The following is a 17293-nucleotide window of genomic DNA, read 5'->3' as shown; positions in this document are numbered from 1 at the left end:
TACAGCCATGGTCAGATAGATGCTACTACTACAGCCATGGTCAGATAGATGCTACTACTACAGCCATGGTCAGATAGATGCTACTACTACAGCCATGGTCAGATAGATGCTACTACTACAGCCATGGTCAGATAGATGGTACTACTACAGCCATGGTCAGATAGATGCTACTACTACAGCCATGGTCAGATAGATGGTACTACTACAGCCATGGTCAGATAGATGCTACTACTACAGCCATGGTCAGATAGATGCTACTACTACAGCCATGGTGAAATAGATACTACTACTACAGCCATGGTCAGATAGATGCTACTACTACAGCCATGGTCAGATAGATGGTACTACAGCCATGGTCAGATAGATGGTACTACAGCCATGGTCAGATAGATACTACTACTACAGCCATGGTCAGATAGATGGTACTACTACAGCCATGGTCAGATAGATACTACTACTACAGCCATGGTCAGATAGATGCTACTACTAGCCATGGTCAGATAGATACTACTACAGCCATGGTCAGATAGATACTACTACTACAGCCATGGTCAGATAGATACTACTACTACAGCCATGGTCAGATAGATACTACTACTACAGCCATGGTCAGATAGATGCTACTACAGCCATGGTCAGATAGATGCTACTACTACAGCCATGGTCAGATAGATGGTACTACTACAGCCATGGTCAGATAGATACTACTACTACAGCCATGGTCAGATAGATACTACTACTACAGCCATGGTCAGATAGATGCTACTACTACAGCCATGGTCAGATAGATGATACTACTACAGCCATGGTCAGATAGATGCTACTACTACAGCCATGGTCAGATAGATGGTACTACTACAGCCATGGTCAGATAGATACTACTACTACAGCCATGGTCAGATAGATACTACTACTACAGCCATGGTCAGATAGATGGTACTACAGCCATGGTCAGATAGATGGTACTACAGCCATGGTCAGATAGATACTACTACAGCCATGGTCAGATAGATGCTACTACTACAGCCATGGTCAGATAGATGGTACTACAGCCAATCAATAACCGGTATAATCTGTGACATCATAACGTCACACTTACTTGTTGAACAGTCCACCTAGCCCCTCCTCCTTCTCGTTGCTCCGCCCCCCATCAGAGGTGTCAGAGCCCACCCCGCTCTCATTGGTGCTGTCCATGTCACAACACTCCCCCTGCTCCACACTGCAGTCTGGGTATGGACGGGTACACATGATGATGGGAGGGCCCAGTCGGGCCTCGCCGTTCTGGAGCGAGAGAGAGGGGGGAGAGGGAGCATAGGGGGAGGGGGGGAGAGAGAGAGGGGAGGGGAGATAGGGGGAGGGGGGGAGGGGGGGATAGAGAGGGAGGGGTAGGGGGGGTAGAGAGGGGAGGGGTAGGGGGAGAGAGGGGAGGAGGTAGGAGCATAGGGGGAGGGGGAGGGGGAGAGAGAGAGGGAGGGGTAGAGAGAGGGAGGGTTAGGGGGAGAGAGAGGGAGGGTTAGGGGGGAGAGAGAGAGGGGAGGAGAGGGAGAATAGGGGGAGGGGGAGAGAGAGAGGTAGAGAGAGAGGGAGGGGTAGGGGGGAGAGAGGGAGGGGTGGGGGGAGAGAGAGAGGACGTTAGTCAACCATCACCATTATTCAACTCAACATGCTGGAGACAGTGTTTCCTCTTTGTTGTGTTGGCGGAGTACACGGCCAGCTTTCAGACCCTGAACAATGAAACATTTAACACCCATCATCTAGTACCCACAGCTAAGAGCACCCTCAGTGAACCAGCACATTCAATTCAATACAACCCAGGCAGTGGTGGACCACTGGTAGGGCAGAGAAGACTGTCTCAGAAACCCCTCCCTTCCTCCATTCTTCCCACTCTCCCTCCTTGCCTCCCCCTCCCTCCCTCCCTCCCATCCCTCCCCCCCTCTCCCATCCCTCCTTCCCTCCCCCTCTCCCATCCCCCTCCTCCTCTTCTCCCCCTCTCCCATCCCCCCCTCCTCCTCTCCCTTTCCTCTCTCTCTCTGTCTCCCTCCTTCCTTCCTTCTTCCCTCTCTCTCTCTCTTAATGTCTGTGTTGATTATCTGACCTGTAACAGTCTCTCTAGGGGCTGGTAATGTCTGTGTTGATTATCTGACCTGTAACAGTCTCTCTAGGGGCTGGTAATGTCTGTGTTGATTATCTGACCTGTAACAGTCTCTCTAGGGGCTGGTAATGTCTGTGTTGATTATCTGACCTGTAACAGTCTCTCTAGGGGCTGGTAATGTCTGTGTTGATTATCTGACCTGTAACAGTCTCTCTAGGGGCTGGTAATGTCTGTGTTGATTATCTGACCTGTATTATCTGATTATCCTGTAACAGTCTCTCTAGGGGCTGGTAATGTCTGTGTTGATTATCTGACCTGTAACAGTCTCTCTAGGGGCTGGTAATGTCTGTGTTGATTATCTGACCTGTAACAGTCTCTCTAGGGGCTGGTAATGTCTGTGTTGATTATCTGACCTGTAACAGTCTCTCTAGGGGCTGGTAATGTCTGTGATGATTATCTGACCTGAAACAGTCTCTCTAGGGGCTGGTAATGTCTGTGTTTCCTGACCAGACACTGGGAGATGAATGTCTGTTTCAGCAGGACAATAATCTAAAACACAAGGCCAAATATACACTGGAGTTTTGACTTAAATCTGCTTGAAAATCTACGTAAGACATGAAAATGGTTATCTAGCAATGATCAACAACCAATTTGAAAAGAGCTGGAATTTTGAAAAGAACAAAATGGGAAAATGTTGCACAATCCAGGTGTGGAAAGCTGTGGGGAAAAAACTATTTAATCTATTTTGAAATCATGCTGTAACAACAAAATGTGGAATAAGTCAAAGGGTAAATGCCTTCTGAAGGCCCTGTATCCATTAAGTTATTATTATTATTATTTGTAATTGTGGCAGGTGTGGTCCTCCATAAACTACATGACATAACTGCATAATGAGGAGACATGAAGGGCGTTTTAGAGTTCAGCAGTAGAGAACATCGTCTGTGACTGGACCACTGGCCTGATCTGTTTGCTCCTGCTCAGGGGCTGTAATAATACATACACGATTGTCTGGCCTCACCAGACTGCTCTACCACTGGGACACACACACACACACATTATCACACACACAACACACACACACACACACTGGTACACACACACACACACATTATCTGACCTGTAACAGTCACACACACTGGTAATGTCTGTGTTGATTACACACACACACCATTGAATCAACATGAATATCAATGTCATTGTAATGAATGGTATCTGAGTCCTCCTAAGAGGTTATAGGGGCTGAATGCTCTAACCTGGTTATAGAGGGGAACAGAAGGCTCTAACCTGGTTATAGAGGGGAACAGAAGGCTCTGTGTTGGTTATAGAGGGGAACAGAGGCTCTAACCTGGTTATAGAGGGGAACTGAGAAGGCTCTAACCTGGTTATGAGGGGAACAGAGGCTCTAACCTGGTTATAGAGGGGAACAGAATGCTCTAACCTGGTTATAGAGGGGAACAGAGGCTCTAACCTGGTTATAGAGGGGAATCAGAGGCTCTAACCTGGTTATAGAGGGCAGAAATGTAACCTGGTTATAGAGGGGAACAGAGGCTCTAACCTGGTTATAGAGGGGAACAGAAGGCTCTAACCTGGTTATAGAGGGGAACAGAAGGCTCTAACCTGGTTATAGAGGGGAACAGAGGCTCTAACCTGGTTATAGAGGGGAACAGAGGCTCTAACCTGGTTATAGAGGGGAACAGAGGCTCTAACCTGGTTATAGAGGGGAACAGAAGGCTCTAACCTGGTTATAGAGGGGAACAGAGGCTCTAACCTGGTTATAGAGGGGAACAGAGGCTTTAACCTGGTTATAGAGGGGAACAGAAGGCTCTAACCTGGTTATAGAGGGGAACAGAAGGCTTTAACCTGGTTATAGAGGGGAACAGAAGGCTCTAACCTGGTTATAGAGGGGAACAGAAGGCTCTAACCTGGTTATAGAGGGGAACAGAGGCTCTAACCTGGTTATAGAGGGGAACAGAAGGCTCTAACCTGGTTATAGAGGGGAACAGAAGGCTCTAACCTGGTTATAGAGGGGAACAGAAGGCTCTAACCTGGTTATAGAGGGGAACAGAAGGCTCTAACCTGGTTATAGAGGGGAACAGAAGGCTCTAACCTGGTTATAGAGGGGAACAGAGGCTTTAACCTGGTTATAGAGGGGAACAGAAGGCTCTAACCTGGTTTAAGAGGGGAACAGAGGCTCTAACCTGGTTATAGAGGGGAACAGAAGGCTCTAACCTGGTTATAGAGGGGAACAGAGGCTTTAACCTGGTTATAGAGGGGAACAGAGGCTCTAACCTGGTTATAGAGGGGAACAGAAGGCTCTAACCTGGTTATAGAGGGGAACAGAGGCTTTAACCTGGTTATAGAGGGGAACAGAAGGCTCTAACCTGGTTATAGAGGGGAACAGAGGCTTTCACCTGGTTATAGAGGGGAACAGAAGGCTCTAACCTCTAGAGGGCAGAAGGCTCTAACCTGGTTATAGAGGGGAACAGTCTCTAACCTGGTTATAGAGGGGAACAGAGGCTCTAACCTGGTTATAGAGGGGAACAGAAGGCTTTAACCTGGTTATCTGAGGGGAACAGAGGCTCTAACCTGGTTATAGAGGGTTGAATCAGAGGCTGTAACCTGGTTATAGAGGGGAACAGAATGCTTTAACCTGATTATAGAGGGGAACAGAAGGCTTTAACCTGGTTATGAGGGGAACAGAGGCTCTAACCTGTAATAGAGGGGAACAGAAGGCTTTAACCTGGTTATAGAGGGGAACATCTGAAGGCTCTAACCTGGTTATAGAGGGGAACAGAAGGCTCTAACCTGGTTATAGAGGGGAACAGAAGGCTTTAACCTGGTTATAGAGGGGAACAGAGGCTCTAACCTGGTTATAGAGGGCAGAAGGTCTAACCTGGATTATAGAGGGGAACAGAAGGCTCTAACCTGGTTATAGAGGGGAATCAGAGGCTGTAACCTGGTTATAGAGGGGCTGGTAATGTCTAACCTGGTTATCTGACCTGGGAACAGAGGCTCTAACCTGGGGGGAACAGAAGGCTCTAACCTGGTTATAGGGGGAACTGGCTCTAACCTGTGTTGATTAACAGACCTCTAACCTGGTTATAGAGGGGAACTGAGGCTCTAACCTGGTTATAGAGGGAATCAGAAGGCTTTAACCTGGTCTATAGAGGGGAACAGAAGGCTCTAACCTGATTATCTGACCTGTAACAGAAGGCTCTAACCTGGTTATAGAGGGAACAGACCTTTAACCTGGTTATAGGGGGGTACAGAGGCTCTAACCTGACCTAGAGGGGAACAGTCTCTAACCTGGTTATAGAGGGGAACAGAAGGCTCTAGTGTTGATTATCTAGTTATAGAGGGGAACTGACCTCTAACCTGTTATAGAGGGGAACAGAAGGCTCTAACCTGGTTATCTGAGGGGAACAGAGGCTCTAACCTGGTTATAGAGGGGAACAGAAGGCTTTAACCTGGTTATCTGACCTGAACAGAGGCTCTAACCTGGTAATAGAGGGGAATCAGAAGGCTGTAACCTGTTATAGAGGGGCAGGTAATGCTCTAACCTGGTTATCTGACCTGAACAGAGGCTCTAACCTGGTTATGAGGGGAACAGATTATCTAACCTGGTTATAGAGGGTCTCAGAGGCTCTAACCTGGTTATTATCTGAACCTGAAGTCTCTAACCTGGTTATGAGGGGAACAGAAGGCTGTAACAGTCTGGTTATAGGGGCTGGTAAGGCTCTAACCTGGTTATAGAGGGGAACAGAGGCTCTAACCTGGTTAGGGGGAACAGAAGGCTCTAACCTGGTTATAGAGGGGAACAGAAGGCTCTAACCTGGTTATAGAGGGGAACAGAGGCTCTAACCTGGTTATAGAGGGGAACAGAAGGCTCTAACCTGTCTAGAGGGGAATCAGAGGCTCTAACCTGTCTATAGAGGGGAACAGAGGCTCTAACCTGGTTATAGAGGGGAACAGAAGGCTTTAACCTGGTTATAGAGGGGAACAGAAGGCTCTAACCTGGTTATAGAGGGGAACAGTCTCTCTAACCTGGTAATGTCTGGGAACAGAAGGCTTTAACCTGGTTATAGAGGGGAACTGGGCTAACCTGGTTATAGAGGGGAACAGAAGGCTCTAACCTGGTTATAGAGGGGAACTGGTAATGTCTGTGTTGATTATAGAGGGGAACAGAGGCTCTAACCTGGTTATGAGGGGAACAGAAGGCTCTAACCTGGTTATAGAGGGGAACAGAGGCTCTAACCTGGTTATAGAGGGGAACAGAAGGCTTTAACCTGGTTATCTGAGGGGAACAGAGGCTCTAACCTGGTTATAGAGGGGAACACAGTCTCTCTAGGGGCTTTTCTGTGGAGGCTCTAACCTGGTTATAGAGGGGAACAGAAGGCTCTAACCTGGTTATAGAGGGGAACAGACTTAACCTGGTTATAAAACAGAAGGCATAAAATGGTTATCTAGAATGAACAGAGGCTCTAACCTGGTTATAGAAACAGAGGCTCTAACCTTTTATAGAACAAATGGGCAAATGGCTCTAACCAGGTTATGGAAAGGGGAACAAAGGCTCTTTAACCTGGTTATAGAAATCATGCTCTAACCAAAAGGGGAATAAAGGCTCTAACCTGGTTATAGAGGGGAACAGAAGGCTCTAACCTGGTTATAGAGGGGTAACAGAGGCTCTAACCTGGTTATAGAAACAGAAGGCTCTAACCTGGTTATAGAGGGGAACAGAGGCTCTAACCTGGTTATAGAGGGGAACAGAGGCTCTAACCTGGTTATAGAGGGGAACAGAAGGCTTTAACCTGGTTATAGAGGGGAACAGAAGGCTCACCTGGTTATAGAGGGAACAGAGGCTCTAACCTGGTCATAGAGGAAGGCTCCAGAGAGGCCTAACTAGGTTAGTGTCTATGATGTTGTTGTCTCTCTCTTTCCTAGTCTGACTGAGTCCCAAATGGCTACCACTATACAGTGCACTACTTTACCCTTTCCCTGGTCAAAAGTAGTGCACTTTTAACCAATGTTGTTTGGAATACACACTGGGAGTGTATCTAGCATTCCCATGCAGGAGGCTCAAGGCTTTACCACCCATTTTCACTCAACATCATAAATTATACACAGGTTTATGTCTGAACCAAGGATGGGAGACAGAGGTCAGAGGTTGTTCTGAACACACACACATCCTTTCCATGTCACACAGTGCCAAACCACACCCTCCCCATTCACACTCACTCACTCACACACACACACACACACACACACACACACACACATCCTTTCCATTCACACTAGTGCCAAACCACACCCTCCCCATTCACACTCACTCACTCACACACACACCTTTCCATTCACGCTAGTGCCAAACCACACCCTCCCCAAACACACTCACTCACTCACACACACCCCTTTCCATTCACACACAGTGCCAAACCACACCCTCCCCATTCTCACACACACACACCCCCCCATTCTCCCATTCACACACACACAGACAGCACCACACACAGCCCCATTCACACACACACAGACAGCACACACAAAACCCCATTCACACACACACACACACACACACACTAGCCAAACCACACCCCATTCACACACACCACACAGCCCCCATCCCCATTCACACACACAGACAGCCCCATAGCCCCCATTCACACACACCAGACAGCCCCCAAACCCCATTCACACACACCAGACAGCCCCCAAAACCCCATTCCCACACACACAACAGACAGCCCCCAAACCCCATTCCCACACACACAACAGACAGCCCCCAAACCCCCATTCCCACACACACACCCCCCAAACCCCCATTCCCACACACACCCCCAAACCCCCATTCCCACACACACACCCCCCAAACCCCCATTCCCACACACACACACCAGACAGCCCCCAAAACCCCATTCCACACACCAGACAGCCCCCAAACCCCATTCCCACAGACAGCCCCCAAAACCCCATTCCCACACACAGACAGCCCCCAAACCCCCATTCCCACACCAGACAGCCCCCAAAACCCCATTCACACACACACAGTGAATCTTCTCTGCCGACACACGTGATGTGTGCACGCGTGTGTATTGCCACTTTGACCTCCAACGGCTAGTTACTGGAGTACAGCTGCCTGCAACATTACTGCTTAAATAGCAGTTAATACCTTCAAGGGCGCGTGCGCACACACACACGGTCTACTTAGCATGTGAACAGAGTGCACCCTTTAGTTCTTAGTGGCTGAACAGATAACAGGCTAATGAGAGGATTGGCTAATCCAGGTATTTTAGTCCAGGTGGGGAACACTGAATGGACGGACACACACACACACACACACACACACACACACACACACACACACACACACACACACACACACACACACACACACACACACACACACACACACACACACACACACACACACACACACACCTGTGGGAAAGCTTAGCACAGTATATCACCTTCTAGTAGCCTGCAGTAAAGCTGGACACCAGGGCTGGGTGGTGTCTGGAACCTCACCATACTAATCACCATACTAATCACCATACTGATCACCATACTTACAGTTTAAGTCGGAAGTTTACATACACTCCATTAGTATTTGGTTGCGTTGCCTTTAAATTATTTAACTTGGGTCAAACATTCCGGGTCGCCTTCCACAAGATACAGGGCAGCAAAAAAGTATTTAGTCAGCCACCAATTGTGCAAGTTCTCCCACTTAAAAAGATGAGAGAGGCCTGTAATTCATCATAGGTACACTTCAACTATGACAGACAAAATGAGGGAAAAAATCCAGAAAATCACAGTGTAGGATTTTTTAGGAATTTATTTGCAAATTATGGTGGAAAATAAGTATTTGGTCACCTACATACAAGCAAGATTTTTGGCTCTCACAGACCTGTAACTTCTTCTTTAAGAGGCTCCTCTGTCCTCCACTCGTTACCTGTATTAATGGCACCTGTTTGAACTTGTTATCAGTATAAAATACACCTGTCCACAACCTCAAACAGTCACACTCCAAACTCCACTATGGCCACGACCAAAGAGCTGTCAAAGGACACCAGAAACAAAATTGTAGACCTGCACTAGACTGGGATGACTGAATCTGCAATAGGTAAGCAGCTTGGTTTGAAGAAATCAACTGTGGGAGCAATTATTAGGAAATGGAAGACATACAAGACCACTGATAATCTCCCTCGATCTGGGGCTCCACGCAAGATCTCACCCCGTGGGGTCAAAATGATCACAAGAACGGTGAGCAACAATCCCAGAACCACACGGGGGGACCTAGTGAATGACCTGCAGAGAGCTGGGACCAAAGTAACAAAGCCTACCATCAGTAACACACTACGCCGCCAGGGACTCAAATCCTGCAGTGCCAGACGTGTCACCCTGCTTAAGCCAGTACATGTCCAGGCCCGTCTGAAGTTTGCTAGAGAGCATTTGGATGATCCAGAAGAAGATTGGGAGAATGTCATATGGTCAGATGAAACCAAAATATAACTTTTTGGTAAAAACTCAACTCGTCGTGTTTGGAGGACAAAGAATGCTGAGTTGCATCCAAAGAACACCATATCTACTGTGAAGCATGGGGGTGGAAACATCATGCTTTGGGGCTGCTTTTCTGCAAAGGGACCAGGACGACTGATCCGTGTAAAAGGAAAGAATGAATGGGGCCATGTATCGTGAGATTTTGAGTGAAAACCTCCTTCCATCAGCAAGGGCTTTGAAGATGAAACGTGGCTGGGTCTTTCAGCATTACATTTACATTTAAGTCATTTAGCAGACGCTCTTATCCAGAGCGACTTACAAATTGGTGCATTCACCTTATGACATCGAGTGGAACAGTCACTTTACAATAGTGCATCTAAATCTTAAAGGGGGGGGAGGGATACTTATCCTATCCTAGGTATCCCAAACACACCGCCCGGGCAACGAAGGAGTGGCTTCGTAAGAAGCATTTCAAGGTCCTGGAGTGGCCTAGCCAGTCTCCAGATCTCAACCCCATAGAAAATCTTTGGAGGGAGTTGCAAGTCCGTGTTGCCCAGCAACAGCCCCAAAACATCACTGCTCTAGAGGAGATCTGCATGGAGAAATGGGCCAAAAAAACAGCAAGTGTGTGAAAATCTTGTGAAGACTTACAGAAAACGTTTGACCTCTGTCATTGCCAACAAAGGGTATATAACAAAGTATTGAGATAAACTTTTGTTATTGACCAAATACTTATTTTCCACCATAATTTGCAAATAAATACATTACAAATCCTACAATGTGATTTTCTGGATTTTTTCTCCTCATTTTGTCTGTCATAGTTGAAGTGTGATGAAAACTACATCTACATCTATGATGAAAATTACAGGCCTCTCTCAGCTTTATAAGTGGGAGAACTTGCACAATTGGTGGCTGACTAAATACTTTTTTGCCCCACTGTATATATATCTTCATCTATATCTATATCTGCATCTACATCTATATCTGCATCTACATCTATATCTGCATCTATATCTGCATCTATATCTATATCTATATCTGCCACTATATCTGCATCTATATCTATATCTGCATCTATATCTGCAGCTATATCTATATCTGCCACTATATCTATATCTGCATCTATATCTACATCTGCATCTATATCTGCATCTATATCTATATCTGCATCTATATCTACATCTGCATCTATATCTGCATCTATATCTATATCTGCATCTATATCTGCATCTATATCTATATCTGCATCTGCATCTATATCTGCCACTATATCTATATCTGCCACTATATCTATATCTGCCTCTATATCTATATCTGCCTCTATATCTATATCTGCCTCTACATCTATATCTATCTATATCTGCCTCTATATCTATATCTGCCTCTACATCTATATCTGCCTCTACATCTATATCTGCATCTACATCTATATCTGCATCTATATCTATATCTGCATCTATATCTATATCTATATCTGCATCTATATCTATATCTGCATCTATATCTGCACCTATATCTGCACCTATATCTGCACCTATATCTGCATCTATATCTGCCACTATATCTATATCTGCATCTATATCTACATCTGCATCTATATCTATATCTATATCTGTATCTATATCTATATCTATATCTACATCTATATCTACATCTGCATCTATATCTGCATCTATATCTATATCTGCATCTATATCTGCATCTGCATCTATATCTGCCACTATATCTATATCTATATCTATACCAGCATCTACATCTATATCTACATCTATATCTGTCTCTATATCTGCATCTGCCTCTATATCTGCATCTATATCTGCATCTATATCTATATCTGCCACTATATCTGCATCTATATCTGCATCTATATCTATATCTGCATCTGCATCTATATCTGCATCTACATCTATATCTGCATCTATATCTGCATCTGCATCTACATCTGCATCTACATCTATATCTACATCTATATCTATATCTGCATCTACATCTGCATCTATATCTATATCTATATCTGTATCTATATCTATATCTATATCTACATCTATATCTACATCTGCATCTATATCTGCATCTATATCTATATCTGCATCTATATCTGCATCTGCATCTATATCTGCCACTATATCTATATCTATATCTATACCTGCATCTACATCTATATCTGTATCTATATCTATATCTATATCTATATCTACATCTATATCTATATCTACATCTGCATCTACATCTACATCTGCATCTACATCTGCATCTATATCTACATCTGCATCTATATCTACATCTGCATCTATATCTACATCTGCATCTATATATATATCTGCATCTACATCTGTGTCTATATCTGCATCTATATCTGCATCTACATCTGCATCTATATCTGCATCTATATCTGCATCTATATCTATATCTGTATCTATATCTACATCTACATCTGCATCTACATCTGCATCTACATCTGCATCTATATCTACATCTGCATCTATATCTACATCTGCATCTATATCTACATCTGCATCTATATCTACATCTGCATCTATATCTACATCTGCATCTATATCTACATCTGCATCTATATATATATATATCTGCATCTATATATATATATCTGCATCTACATCTGTGTCTATATCTGCATCTATATCTGCATCTATATCTGCATCTACATCTACATCTATATCTGCATCTATATCTATATCTGCATCTATATCTACATCTGCATCTACATCTGCATCTGCATCTACATCTGCATCTATATCTGCATCTATATCTATATATCTACATCTGCATCTACATCTGCATCTGCATCTATATCTACATCTACATCTGCATCTATATCTGCATCTGCATCTGCATCTACATCTGCATCTGCATCTATATCTACATCTGCATCTACATCTGCATCTATATCTGCATCTGCATCTATATCTGCATCTATATCTATATCTATATCTGCATCTATATCTGCATCTATATCTGCATCTATATCTGCATCTATATCTATATCTGCATCTATATCTGCATCTATATCTATATCTGCATCTATATCTGCATCTATATCTGCATCTATATCTGCATCTATATCTGCATCTATATCTGCATCTATATCTATATCTACATCTGCATCTACATCTGCATCTACATCTGCATCTATATCTATATCTATATCTATATCTATATCTATATCTGCATCTACATCTGCATCTACATCTGCATCTACATCTGCATCTTTATCTGCATCTTTATCTGCATCTATATCTGCAGCTATATCTATACCTATATCTATATCTGCATCTACATCTATATCTATATCTATATCTACATCTGCATCTATATCTATATCTACATCTACATCTGCATCTACATCTATATCTGCATCTATATCTGCATCTATATCTACATCTACATCTGCTTCTATATCTACATCTGCTTCTATATCTACATCTGCATCTATATCTATATCTGCATCTACATCTGCATCTACATCTGCATCTATATCTATATCTGCATCTGCATCTATATCTACATCTGCATCTACATCTATATCTACATCTGCATCTACATCTGTATCTATATCTGCATCTATATCTACATCTGCATCTGCATCTGCATCTATATCTGCATCTATATCTGCATCTATATCTGCATCTACATCTGTGTCTGCATCTATATCTATATCTGCATCTATATCTATATCTGCATCTATATCTGCATCTATATCTATATCTATATCTGCATCTATATCTACATCTATATCTACATCTGCATCTACATCTGCATCTACATCTGCATCTATATCTGCATCTATATCTGCATCTATATCTACATCTGCATCTATATCTACATCTGCATCTACATCTATATCTACATCTGCATCTATATCTACATCTATATCTACATCTATATCTCTGCATCTACATCTGCATCTACATCTGCATCTATATCTATATCTACATCTATATCTATATCTATATCTGCATCTATATCTGCATCTATATCTACATCTATATCTGCATCTACATCTATATGAGAGAGACAGAACGACAGAAACAGAGAGAGAAACAGAAACAGACAGAGAGAGAACGACATAAATAGAAAGAGAAAAACAGAGACAGAAAGAGAGAGAGAGAGACAGAGGACAGAGTTGGAACAAAGGACACAGTTAGTCTGCTGCAGCATTCACTCTCTCTCTCTCTCTCCATGCAGACACACTCTCTTACCGTGAAGTCCATTGCAGGGGGGCTCTCTCCTCTCCTCTGAAGTGTGCTGTCCATTCCTGATTCCACTGCCACACACATCCACACACACTGCCCAGACACGGGTAATCCACACCCTCCTAACAATTACCGTCTGCACGTGTGTTGTTCAGTCACAATATAGATCGTTCATACACACACACACGTGTATACCAGGTCCGAACACACACTTATCTATATCTACATCTATATCTATATCTTCTACATCTATATCTACATCTATATCTACATCTATATCTACATCTATATTTCTCCACATCTGACAGTCCAATAGGTCCAGCCCAAACAGTAATCCTCCAATTACAATCCACAGAAATTTTGATAGAAGAAGACCAGCGACGAACACACTACACCAGCGCTCCAGCACTATACCGTCAACAGAACAGCTCACACACCTTACCATCAACAGAACAGCTAACACACTATACCAGCAGTGTACCGTCAACAGAACAGCTCACACACCTTACCGTCAACAGAACATCTAACACACTATACCAGCAGTGTACCGTCAACAGAACAGCTCACACACCTTACCGTCAACAGAACAGCTAACACACTATACCGTCAACAGAACAGCTAACACACTATACCAGCAGTGTACCGTCAACAGAACAGCTAACACACTATACCAGCAGTGTACCGTCAACAGAACAGCTAACACACTGGACCGTCAACAGAACAGCTAACACACTGGACCGTCAACAGAACATCTAACACACTGGATCGTCAACAGAACAGCTAACACACTGGACCGTCAACAGAACAGCTAACACACTATACCATCAACAGAACAGCTAACACACTATACCAGCAGTCAACAGAACAGCTAACACACTATACCATCAACAGAACAGCTAACACACTATACCGTCAACAGAACAGCTAACACACTATACCGTCAACAGAACAGCTAACACACTATACCGTCAACAGAACAGCTAACACACTATACCGTCAACAGAACAGCTAACACACTATACCAGCAGTGTACAACAGAACAGCTAACACACTATACCGTCAACAGAACAGCTAACACACTATACCGTCAACAGAACAGCTAACACACTATACCAGCAGTGTACCGTCAACAGAACAGCTAACACACTATACAACAGAACAGCTAACACACTATACCGTCAACAGAACAGCTAACACACTATACCTGCTAACACACTATACCAGCAGTGTACCGTCAACAGAACAGCTAACACACTGGACCGTCAACAGAACAGCTAACACACTATACCAGCAGTGTACCGTCAACAGAACAGCTAACACACCTTACCGTCAACAGAACAGCTAACACACTATACCGTCAACAGAACAGCTAACACACTATACCGTCAACAGAACTGCTAACACACTATACCAGCAGTGTACCGTCAACAGAACAGCTAACACACTGGATCGTCAACAGAACAGCTAACACACTATACCAGCAGTGTACCGTCAACAGAACAGCTAACACACCTTACCGTCAACAGAACATCTAACACACTGGACCGTCAACAGAACAGCTAACACACTATACCAGCAGTGTACCGTCAACAGAACAGCTAACACACCTTACCATCAACAGAACAGCTAACACACTATACCAGCAGTGTACCGTCAACAGAACAGCTAACACACCTTACCGTCAACAGAACAGCTCACACACCTTACCGTCAACAGAACAGCTCACACACCTTACCGTCAACAGAACAGCTAACACACCTTACCGTCAACAGAACAGCTAACACACTGGACCGTCAACAGAACAGCTAACACTGGACCGTCAACAGAACAGCTCACACACCCTCGCTCACACACACTGACACTGCAGTGTGCCGGTTTAAATTTGAACACACACTGACGCTTTGGCAACAGTTACCAGGTTAAAGCCACACCTCCCACTGTACACCACCTCCCTCCTGGCTGTTGCTAGGTAACTGTTCAGCTGGGCCGGCCTCTAGCGGTGACATCAGCTAGATTGAGTCTGGCATTGGGATATTATTTTAGAACTGAGGAAAGAGTGCCTCCTACTGGCCCTCCAACACCACTTCCAGCAGAATCTGGTCTCCCATCCAGGGACTGACCAGGACCAACCCTGTTCAGCTTCAGAAGCAAGCCAGCAGTGGTATGCAGGGTGGTAACATTGTAAATACAACTTATGTTTATTTATTTTCCCTTTAATACTTTAACTATAACATTTAAATATGACATATGAAATGTATGAATTCTTTTGGAAGTGTAATGTATACTATTAATTTTATTGTTTATTTCGCTTTTGTTTATTATCTATTTCACTTGCTTTGGCAATGTAAACATATGTTCAATTGAATTGAATTGAGAGAGAGAGACACACAGAGAGAGAAAGGAGAGAGAGAAAGAAAGAGAGAACACCCAGTCTTGCCATGCATAATAATTACTCCCCATGCCAGTGGCAAACATGCAGGACCCAAGCTGCTGGAGTCAGGGTTAGCTGCTGGGGAGGAGAGACACATGGGCTTACACCTGTACAGGTACACACCCGGGCCAAGTCTACGGGTACACGCCCGGGCCGAGTCTACGGGTACACGCCCGGGCCTAGTCTACGGGTACACGCCCGGGCCGAGTCTACGGGTACACGCCCGGGCCGAGTCTGGGTACACGCCCGGGCCGAGTCTACGGGTACACGCCCGGGCCGAGTCTGGGTACACGCCCGGGCCGAGTCTACGGGTACACGCCCGGGCCGAGTCTACGGGTACACAGGGAAGATCACCCTGCCCGGGCCGAGTCTACGGGTACACGCCCGGGCCGAGTCTACAGGTACACACCTGGGCCGAGTCTACGGGTACACACCTGGGCCGAGTCTACGGGTACACACCTGGGCCAAGTCTACGGGTACACACCTGGGTCAAGTCTACAGGTACACACCTGGGCCAAGTCTACAGGTACACACCTGGGCCAAGTCTACAGGTACACACCTGGGTTGTATTCATTATTGTAAAAAGTTTTGCAATTGAAAAGGAAATGGAGTTTTTCATATTAGATGAATTCAGGAAGATCCCTCCCTGTTCCAGTCTGTTTTCTTCCATTTGATTCCTAATGAACACAACCCTGAGATGCAGGTAAAGTCATTCTGCCATTACAGTAGGAGGTGATGTCTGAGTGAAGCTGTACCTGTTGTACCTGTCATTACAGTAGGAGGTGATGTCTGAGTGAAGCTGTACCTGTTGTAGGAGGTGATGTCCTGCCATTACAGTAGGATGTCTGAGTGAAGCTGATGTCTTACAGTAGTGAAGCTGTACCTGTTGTACCTGTCATTACAGTAGGAGGTGATGTCTGAGTGAAGCTGTACCTGTTGTACCTGTCATTACAGTAGGAGGTGATGTCTGAGTGAAGCTGTACCTGTTGTACCTGTCATTACAGTAGAAGGTGATGTCTGAGTGAAGCTGTAGCTGTTGTACCTGTTGTACCTGTCATTACA

General features: G+C 44.6%; 1 protein-coding gene across 1 annotated transcript in view; it reads right to left on the bottom strand.

Moving 5' to 3' along the window:
- The window catches only part of LOC124020308 (rab11 family-interacting protein 4A-like), a 46980-nt gene extending 32974 nt beyond the window's left edge, over window positions 1-14006 (bottom strand). The window contains exons 1-2 of the mRNA XM_046335660.1: window positions 13807-14006; window positions 1100-1281 (exon numbers count right to left, since the gene is read on the bottom strand). Coding sequence (XP_046191616.1) covers window positions 1100-1281; window positions 13807-13884 — 260 coding nt within the window. The 5' untranslated portion in view covers window positions 13885-14006. The remainder of the gene's footprint in view (window positions 1-1099; window positions 1282-13806) is intronic.
- Between the last annotated feature and the right edge of the window lie 3287 nt (window positions 14007-17293).

The sequence above is a fragment of the Oncorhynchus gorbuscha genome, unplaced genomic scaffold (genome assembly GCF_021184085.1).
Source record: "Oncorhynchus gorbuscha isolate QuinsamMale2020 ecotype Even-year unplaced genomic scaffold, OgorEven_v1.0 Un_scaffold_807, whole genome shotgun sequence".
NCBI classification, from domain to species: Eukaryota; Metazoa; Chordata; class Actinopteri; order Salmoniformes; family Salmonidae; genus Oncorhynchus; species Oncorhynchus gorbuscha.
The sequence above is the reverse complement of the archived record's forward strand: the minus strand, read 5'-3'. Positions and strand labels throughout refer to the sequence as shown.